We start from the raw sequence: 10,750 nt of genomic DNA, 5'->3' as shown, positions 1-10,750 counted from the left end.
GTAATAGCTGTACAGCTCTCCAGGTTGCTGCGTGCCAGTCCCATGGAACTAATACGACAATTGCAAACAGGCACAAGCTGGTAGAAGTGTGATAAGCAACCTGGAGAGCCGTACAGCTATTACACTTATACCTGCATTGTGACATCACAAACCATCATGTCTGTGATTGGACCAAAATCAACGTTATTTCCAGCCGACCCATCGGTTGTAAGTATGTACATACGTACGTACCATCACACACATCTCAACACATTACAGTACACATAGGAAGGGTCTTGCCAAGGCTCACCCTAATAAATATAAATGTCTCGACCTCAATTGACATGACAAGAGAGACTCACTTTGCTCGCCAATATTAATAACTATCAGCCATCAGACATTTTTTACACACTTTCCACATTTCTCCTTCCAAAGCTGCTTCTGAAGAAACAATTTGTCTGGGCCTTTTACCATACTGCCTCAATTATTACCTCAAAGATCAAGAAACCACCCAGCCCTGACCATGGCCAAGGCCCTATAATTTTCACACTTCTTAGAGCGTGTTCACAAAGACATCTGGACTAACTATGATTAAGCCAACATCAGTGCAACCGCGTTCACGCTGCTAATTATGATTTGTAAGTGTGGGCACATGAGTGTAATTAGCCTTGACAGATTTCATCTGTCATATCTGGGCAAGAATTCGCGTGAATTGTCTTGACTAATCAATTGCTTTAGGTTTTAACTAGAGAGGAAAATATTTTGTTTGCTTTCTCTGGCAGCTCCTTCAGGGACGGCAGAAAGCTGTCACAGGCACGTAGTATGTAGTACACATCTGCATGCCCTTCCGTAGTCTCACATATACAGACCCTTTCGCCTACATACTTCCAGCAGGGATGTAGGGGGAAGGGTCTTGCTACGAGAAACTAGCGCTTCAGTATACGTTGCCATGTTGTTACTGCGTTTGTATATTAAGAATAGAACACCACATCAGAAACATCGGTGGCATGCTCTTCTTGTATACTACTTCACGTGCCAAAGTCACCTACAACCACTAATGCCACTAATGCGGTTGTAATACTACTCTCTACAGCGATAGAATGGCATTACACTAATCATAACTAGGACTGAGATGTGAACAGTGGTGTTAGTGCACTAGCGCCAAACTAATCATGACTAGGCCCGGTGGAAACACTCTCTAAGTTCTTTCATTAGTGCTAATTGGCATTTTTCATAATCACTGTTGACTTGCATGCATGCCTGTTGACCACGTGTTAATTAAATATTTTAATAACTCAGATACAGGTATAGAAGACTAAGTTTCTATATCTAGATGCTCCCATCATTGGATGGGGAGCAGAACTACAACACCCAAGACCTATACCAAGGTATCTCCCCACCAAACAAACAGCTAGAGGGGAGTAGTTTGTCTACACGAGACTAGTGCCTGTTACTAAATGTTTTAGTATACAAGAAATGCTCACTGCCCTACCCATGCACAACCGCTCCCTGCATGTTAAGTTCCCATATAATTATTGCAGTGAGTAGGAAACATCATTGATTTAGTGTTGCCCATTGCAGACTAGTTTACCTTGTTTATTTCGGACAAAAGTGGATAATTGGTTGTCTGATTGCCTGAAGTTGTGGTGTGCAATCAAACAAACGTACTGCTCTGTGAATGGCTCCACAGAAGACACGGGACATTCCGAACATACACCAAAGAGTAGGTAGTCACACAGACAAGAAGTTTGTGACTAGAAGTTAGCCAGTGCCTTTGAGTATGCTAAGTCACATACCCATTACAAAAGACCCGTTTCTTATGACTCATAGCTGAAATCATAGAATACTGTAACTGTACTACCAATTGATCACCACTATTGATCACCTGGATAATCAATAATTGTCATCGTCCTTTCAACACGCCTTGTTCTCCACACTTCCAAAAATTTGTACCTCAACACTGCCAAAATTTTGTTGGCACCATCAGCCAATAACACTTTTCACTAGTATATTAAAGTAAACCTTGGTACTTGTAGCTCCCTGCAGAGAGAAAACTATTCCAAGAACATCACACACATAAAATAAAGGGAATTCCGCTGTTGTATAAGCACTTTGGAGCATTTCAAGACAATAAAGCGTGTCGAAATGACAGTTGATTCTAAACTAAACTGCAACGAGCTCTGCAGTAGCTGCACATAAACATAGGTGAGCAGGAAAGGTGTAAAAATAATGATGCACACGTACGTGCAATAGGTAGACCCAGATGAACAACTACTAGTATACGTGACACTACTAGTATATGTAATACAATTATAGCAAAGGCAGATTTTGAGTGAAAATTTTGCAGTAAACAAACAAAAAGGGGAATCAGTTGCAATGTCAGCGATGAGCCATAAAAACAAAACTATCTTAACTAGAGTCACGTGACTGAGCATAGTCTATTAGAACATAATTACAAAAAAGCTGTAACTGAATAGAAAGCCCCTTCCCTTTCTATTTTAAATAGAAAATAGAAAAGGGGAGGGGCTGGCTACGTGAGACTAGTACCTGCATATGTATGTATCTATCTATGTCTGCTTAAAATTTGTCACACTTCCAAATGCAATTAAAATGGTCCAGCTGGTTGAAGCCTTGGACTTGCCAGTTGTGACTTAGACCTTAATGCTCTACGTTGTAGGGTTCATTTATGGTGACCGTCATAAGCAACATGCTACAATGAGACTGGTATTAAAATACTATGTACTTATTATACAACTCAGCACGGACAATGTCCGAAAACTTTGGGTAATATCCAGGATAGTCTCTGAGCTCCTACATGGCTGGATGACAAGCATTAGCAAGGAAGTGTAGAGTTGATGTGCCTGCTGCTTTCACTACGCGGAGCTCTGCTTGATCTTAGTTGATCTGTCGAAAAGATGACTCTGTGAATCCTGCTTCTGCAAAGTTGTTTTGAAGCACCTGCTGTCAGAGGTAAGGCATAGTGGAATTGGAAAACCAAAGCGGAGTGAACACAAACAAAGTGCCTGGTACAACGGTGGCTGTACTTGTCAAGATTAGATGCTGTCAAGGAAAACAAATCATCTAATGACCATATTATTGCCGAGCGTAGTGAGGCTTCTAATTCAGGTCGCACAACAGAAAGGGGCGTGGTCCCATATGGCTCTCCATTGAGCTCTTGGTATGTATGTATATATATATATATATATATATATATATATATATATATATATATATATATATATATATACTAGATACATGACCCGTCCTTCGTACGGCAGAGTACTGTAGTGTTATGACGGAAGACTCAGTTTAAGCATGTGTAGACAAGTCATGTGCAATTTTTTTGGTAGAAATCGACACACTCCCTGTCTGGATTCAGTTCAAATGACTAGTGTAGGCTGTTCGAATAAACTGGAATGTGCTAATTAGTTAATATCCCGTTGAACTTAACGGAGTGTCCCATTCCGAGAAATTTGCAGCGACTTTCCTGTTCAGAGATATATATATCTGGGCGACAGAAACTTGAAAGTCATGTGTAGTTTCTTACTCACTGGCTCACTGGCTACTATAGAATGTAATAATATATAGCTTATATATGTATATGCAAATATACTATAGTAACTATATCAGTGAGCCAGGGAGCCAGTGAGCTTACTGGCCTGTTGTCTGCATGGGCAGATTAGATTATTAGTGGTTAATTAATTTATCGTTGTATGCATTGATAAAGTATATCTCATTCACCTGTTCCAATTTATTATGAAGTGTATCTCTGAAGAATTCTCATGAAGAATTTCTTTCACACACACACACCTCTCGTTTATTACATCGACTATAGGTCAGTAATATCTGACTCTCTCTGAGCGTATTTGGTAGCTCTTAAAAAACCCGATTTTTTTAAAGATTTGGTGGAATAGAATAGACACGTGCTGGTTGATCTCTGGGAGCATTCATATTTACTTGCAAGATGTGACAGCTTCAGGGTAAACAATGTTTTGTGTCTTTCCCTCTGGTGCAAGTACGAATAGATTGCTTGAGAAGCCGATGCTTGAGCACCTCACGTATAGCTGACCATGTGAGAAGCACGGTGTGGTAAGACTGAGGCCAGCAATCTTAAGAGACTGCCTTTGAGCCTTGCTGATCGTCACTGAAAAGCTGAGACACACAGAAAACTGAAGCTGAAAGGAGATCTGAAGGCCTGATTGGAATTTTTGGTATGAAGACATTGTGTCCTGTGATGATGGTTGCTTCGATTACATGGGGTAGGAGCTGCTTAACCACCAATCATGTTCCATTGCAAAGCGTTGGAGGGTCAAGGTTTCGTAAAAGAATGATGGGCGCACCAACCTTTAGCTCAAGCCTGTGCCGAGGTACACCAGGTATCACAGGGTACTACGCTATGAAATGAAATCCGCGTAACGCAGCGTTCTTCAAATTGAGTCTATCAGGGGCATTCAGTCTCCTTTTAAGCATTGTAATGTAATAAAGACATGTGGACAACAATGAATGACCTTATGAGAAAACAAAACTGCGCTATGAGATAACATCCAATTAATGCATCTTTCTTCAAATTAAGTCTATTAGCGGCGTTCAGTCTCCTTCCTGAATTTAATGACAAACCCGGCCCATAGCGGTAGTTCTACAGCACTGTGTCGTTCTACATTGCACCCCAAAAGGGTCCCCGACTAAAGCTGGAGGTTGATGCCATCCTGCCTATGTTCTTACTGATGCCGAGTTATGCCCATACCTCAAATTTTAGCCTCGTGCTTGATCCTGTTTAGCCGGCTATCAAACTTATACATATATACAAACGCCACCAATTTTAGTAGTAGTAGTAGTAGTAGTAGTAGTAGTAGTCCCGGATGTAGACCTGTCATGGCGGCGCGCATCATTCGTTTGTTTTTGGTTTCACCACGATCCACAACGATTCTATAGTGTGGGGGACAGAAAATCTCTTTCAACGGTCAACCGAGATTTGAATTTCAAAAGTCTCCTGTTCTGTTCAGCCTCGTCACTGTCTACTCCTTAACATATTGGTCTGAGATTTAAATTGTAACTTCTACTTCTAAGTGTTCAACTGTCCAGCGATCTCTCGGTGATGTCTAAATGCTGCTTATGCAACAGCAGCGGCCGCTGTATGAACTGTCGCTGTGCCAAGTTGGGCCAATTCTGTAGAAATTGCAATCCACTCAACCACAACCGCTGCCAAAACTGGGAAGCAAGAGGGAAATATCAACTACAACGTCCTAAAACTGCTGGTACCACTTCTAGCAAGATATCCCCGACGAAGCCGTGCATGTCAAGTGATGATCATCAGGCGCCTACAATCATGGACTCGCCAGTGAATCAGCATTCAGGTCATGATAAGCCACTGTCTTACGCTTCGGTTGTTGCTCGGTCTAGTTCTCCAGGAGGTAAAGCACTCTCTTCATCCAGTCTAGAATCTAGTGTCCTTACTGCTGCAACAAGAATGCTTTTTTCCGATGCCGTCCAGCTGCACCCACCTTGTTCTTCGTTGTCGCAAAGGCAACTGCCTTGTTCTAAGTTATCGCAAAAGCAGACACTTGAACAGTCCAGGGTCCATCCTAAATTGCAACAGCAGACAAGTTCACCAGTCGCTCACATTGTCGATATGATATCTAACACCCAGGAAGATGAAGACATTCATGACTTAAATCAAACAGCTTCTCCTTCCCTAGAGTTACATGAACGCCTTCCTTACAGAGTGATGGCATCACCAAATTTCAGTTGGGGTTCACTGAATGGTGTTGAAGTGATGAGTCAAATAGAACAGGCTTACCAAGAAGTTGTTCATTGGAGAAAGAATTTATTTCAAGTACCATACGGTTCTACTGGTAAAATGTTCGCCTCCGAACTTGCCAGATTGTTTCATGCGTATGCAAGTGCATCTGCTCTTGAGTGTGTCTCATTGACTGCTGCTATGGTGATGCCCCATCTTCTGCTACAGAAGCCACACAAGCGGTCCAGAGGTCCTGATCATGTCTCTTGTCTGACCCGTCGCTTAGAAGCCTGGAAGGCGGGTGATATCAAGGCTCTGTTGTATGAAGCCAAGACGATCCAACAACATCTAACTTATAGTAGGTCTTCTAACAAGGCAACCAAAATCGACGATCTTCCTCACGTTTTCGCTGGTCATTTGAAGAAAGGAAATGTGAATGCTGCTATGCGTTTACTGTCTGATGAAGGTGCTAATGGTCTTTTACACCTGGATGACTACCTGACAAATTCAAGTCAAAAAACCGTGAGAGATGTACTCAAAGAAAAACATCCAAATGCTTCTTCCCTCGATCCTGACTATGTTGTGAATTCTAAAGAGAACGCTTCTCCAGTCCATCCTGTCTTGTTTGATTCTCTTGATGGACAACTGATCAGGAATACAGCAATGCGATGTTCTGGTGCAGCTGGTCCTTCTGGCCTTGACTCGACTCAATGGAAACGCCTGTGTACGGGATTTCACACTTCCTCCAAAGATCTCTGTAATGCTCTAGCTGCTGTTGCTCGTCGAATTTCAACAGAGATAGTAGATCCTGACGGTTTCTCAGCTCTAGTGGCTTGTCGTCTTGTACCTCTGAACAAAAATCCTGGGGTGAGACCAATTGGTGTGTGTGAGACAGTTAGAAGAATTATTGGAAAGGCGGTTCTTTCTGTGGTCAAGTCTGACGTACTCTCGGCAACCGGAACCTTGCAGCTTTGTGCAGGACAGATTGCTGGGTGTGAGGCTGCAATACATGCCATGCAGTCATTGTTTGAAGATGACAATACGGAAGCCATACTACTTGTAGATGCAACAAATGCCTTTAATAGCTTGAACCGTCAATTGGCTCTAAAGAACATCTCAAGCACTTGTCCAGCAATTCATACCGTATTGCTCAACACATATCAACAGCCTTCACCCCTATTCGTTGGTGGGGAAGTCTTGTTGTCGCGTGAGGGAACCACACAGGGAGATCCTCTCGCGATGGCAATGTACGCCTTGGCCACAGTACCTCTGCTGAAAAAAGTACAAACAGAAGGCAGCACCCAAGTCTGGTATGCCGATGATGCTGCAGCCGGAGGAAAGATACAAGCAGTCAAACAATGGTGGGAGAAACTCTCCATACATGGAGAAAAATTTGGATACTTTCCAAATGCCAAGAAATCCTGGTTGATCGTCAAACCGAATTGCCTTGAAGAAGCCAAACGTGTGTTCTCAAAAACGGCTGTGAACATCACCTCTGAAGGTCGAAAGTATTTAGGAGCTGCACTGGGAACTGAAAATTTCTGTAACGGCTATCTCAGTGATGCAATCTTAGACTGGACACGTCAGATTGACAAATTGGCTTCCATTGCCCAAAGTCAGCCACAAGCAGCTCATTCCGCATTAAGTCACGGTCTTCTGGGCAGGTGGATTTTTACTGCGAGAACAAATCAGAATTTCAAAACTTTTGCTGGGCTTTTAGAATCATCAATACAATCTCAACTGATTCCTGCTATAACTGGTCGTTCGGCCCCTGGAGAACTGGAAAGAAAACTCTTCTCCTTACCAGCCAGACTTGGTGGTCTGGGAATCACAGATCCAACTTCATTGTCTTCTGAATACTTAAACTCTCGAAAGATGACTGCACCGCTTGTTGACTTCATTTTGAATCAGGAGATCACTCTAGGAGATGCCCCAGATCAACAGGATTCTCTCAAAAAGCAAATTCGCAAGCACAAAGGGCTAGAAATCAAAACTCTTGCTGATAATGTTCGAGATAACCTCTCACACCAACATAAAAGAATGTTCGAGTTAGCAAATGAAAAGGGGGCATCAAGCTGGCTCACAGTGCTGCCATTGGAGGATCACGGCTTCTCATTACATAAGTCTGCATTCAGAGATGCTCTATGCCTCAGATATGGATGGGTCCCCCCTCATATGAGTGAATCTTGCCCTTGCGGTGGAAAAATGTCAGTGGAGCATGCTATGTCCTGCCCCACGGGAGGCTTTCCAACTATACGCCATAATGAAATCCGAGATATGTTTTCTCATCTGTTGTCTGATGTCTGTCATGATGTGGAAACGGAGCCCACGTTGCAATCACTAAGTGGAGAGACGTTCTCTTTACGTTCAAGCAGTCGAGATGATGATGCAAGATTAGACATTTCGGCAAGAGGTTTTTGGGGAGGAAGATTTGAGAAGACATATTTTGATGTCCGGGTGTTTAACCCCAATGCCACCTCGTACACATGTTTTGAAGTTGCATCATGCTATAGAAGACAGGAACAAGAGAAGAAAAGGAAATATGAAGAAAGACTGAGAAAAGTAGAAAATGCTTCCTTTACACCTATTATCCTTTCTTGCACTGGTGGCATGAGCAAGCTTACAACGTCATTTACCAAAAAGCTGGCCTCAATGATATCTGAGAAAAAGGACACTCCATACGGTAGCGTGATCAACTGGCTAAGATGTCGACTCGGGTTCGCACTCCTAAGAGCTTCCATAATGTGCATCAGGGGCAGCAGGTGCAAACGCTACGTCAGGCCGGAAAACAATATTCTCCTGGCTACGTCTGAGGGGCACCTGGCCTCCTCAGCTTAGTGACTTTACTGTACATGACATAGTAGTAGTAAAAGTTGTACTATTGTATATGACAGTAATTGTTTAGTAGTAGTAATAGTTTATTGCCATTCGCTGTAGGTTGCCGTTTGTGTATACGTAGTCTGCTATTGTTTCAAATACACCATATCTTCTCAGTAGTAGTAGTAGTAGTAGTAGTAGTAGTAGTAGTAGTTTGTTATAAAAATATAATATTATTTCTCTCTCTCTAATATATGTGTGTGTGTGTGTGTGTGTGTGTGTGTGTGTGTGTGTGTGTGTGTGTGTGCGCGCATGCGCACGTGTGGGTACACACAAATCTCAAATTTCTCCTCCCCACGACCACGTTTCATGATAGGACCTACCTCAAAAATCCGACTACAGATGAGACTAAGAAGGGTTCATTTAATTAAGTGAGCAAATGGCAATGAAAAAGCCTCATGAACTTCTGTCACCCCATTCTTGAAACACCTTCAGGAGTTGAATGCCACCTACAGTCAACTATTCACATGTACCATACTACAATCAATCCTTTACTACACTGTGCTGCATTTAACACTGTTGTTAATCAATGTTTGCTGATATCAATTTCTATGTCAGTAAATACCATACCACTGTCGTTACAACGGAACTGAGTGCATACCTAGACTGTACATTTCAATTGTCTTGATCATGATCACAAAACGACGAATACCTATACCAAGCCTATATACGTAATCTAAACTACTAGGAAGTTTGCATGTTTACTTCCATGACAGCTAGGGTTTCAACAAATACGTATTGTCTAGCTAGGATTGGTGTTTCAGTAGACGGTCTGAAAACTCTGTTGGACGTGTTACTCACAAAAGCGAGGCGCCTATGGATCCCATAAAACTAGTTCATGTTCCTTTTTTAACCACAGTCGTGGTCCTGCAAGGGGAGATCTCATTTCCGTTTCCAATTATGACAAATCTACAGACAGCATTGCTTAACATTCGTCTGAGTGCTATGCTGGGCATTTTGGATATAGGAATCACGCCATGCCTAGTGGCAGAGTTGTTCCACAAGAATATCATTTGGTGTTTTGGAGTACCTCGCAGCAAATGATGTCATCATCAATAGTCTAAACTGCATGCTGGCTTAGTCTAGAAAGCCCTCAAAAGATTTTCTGACCACTTAGAATATACTGTTACAGTGTATGCAAAGCTAGACAAAGCATAATGTATGCTAAGTAAGGAATGCATCCTAAATACTGACACTGATGACATTATGTATAGTCGAATCACCAAGTTTAATAAAGATTAAATAATTTAAATTTCGAAGGATAGTCTACAAATAGTCGCTTAGGGGTTGGTCTTCAACAACTCATTGGGCCAATTGAGAAAGATTCCTGGAAAGTACAATCAATAATCAACACTCAAGAATCAAAAGATTCAATAATATAATTTTTCCAAGGATAGTCTACAAATAGTCCCTAAGGGATGGGTCTTCATTCCCCAAAACTAATTACTTTAAATATGCTCCCTGCTATCCTAACTGCAAAGAATTGAAACAATTCAACTCAATCGTGACTGGAACAAGTTCAGAAAGAGAGTTTAAGGATATATATATATATATATATATATAAACTATATTTAACAATTTCAACTATTAAGTACCAGTGATTTTCCTAACCCCTTCAAACATGCGTCCTCATCTATTTTGCATATTCTGCCCCACCCATAAAGAGGCAAGGCCAAAGTTGGCAATGTGGTAGTAAACATTTCCTACATTGAATGTAATTGTAATGTATGTATATCAATGAACAGTTAACTTGTAGACAGGTTTCATAAACCAAAATTCAAACAAAAGTCTATACAAATAGTAACAGTTTGTGACTATATTCATCATGTTCTTACAACAATTACGCCTAGGTGCTGTCAAGTAAGCGAATACTGTCTACTATAGTCTATATCAAACAAACGTGTAGGCAAATTTTACTAGATTATTAACCAATCTTGTGCAAATAGACTTTTAATTAATAAGTCTGTAATTATGTTTATCATGTTGATGTGGCAGTGAGTGCCTATAACACTTTGCACTCAGAGACCTGTAACCTTCCAGCATTCTGCTCTTTTCTCTTGCAAAATGCAAGCTCAAAATTAAACTGATACATAGGTGGTCCTTCTAGTGAAATGCGCATCAAGCTATCAATTTTCTCTTCACACAAATAATTCTGCA

General features: G+C 41.5%; 1 protein-coding gene across 1 annotated transcript; it reads left to right on the top strand.

Moving 5' to 3' along the window:
* The first annotated feature begins 5,074 nt into the window (after nt 1–5,074).
* On the top strand, nt 5,075–8,732 carry LOC134191541 (uncharacterized). The gene has a single exon (XM_062660162.1). It carries the CDS (start codon nt 5,075–5,077, stop codon nt 8,552–8,554), a length of 3,480 nt encoding a protein of 1,159 aa, XP_062516146.1. The 3' UTR covers nt 8,555–8,732.
* The last annotated feature ends 2,018 nt before the right edge of the window (nt 8,733–10,750 follow it).

The sequence above is a fragment of the Corticium candelabrum genome, chromosome 15 (genome assembly GCF_963422355.1).
Source record: "Corticium candelabrum chromosome 15, ooCorCand1.1, whole genome shotgun sequence".
Lineage (NCBI taxonomy): Eukaryota > Metazoa > Porifera > Homoscleromorpha > Homosclerophorida > Plakinidae > Corticium > Corticium candelabrum.
This window is presented reverse-complemented; position numbering and strand designations above follow the sequence as displayed.

Coding starts and splice junctions, on each gene's coding strand:
- LOC134191541 (XM_062660162.1), top strand. CDS start 5,075: ATGTCTAAATGCTGCTTATGCAACAGCAGCGGCCGCTGTATGAACTGT.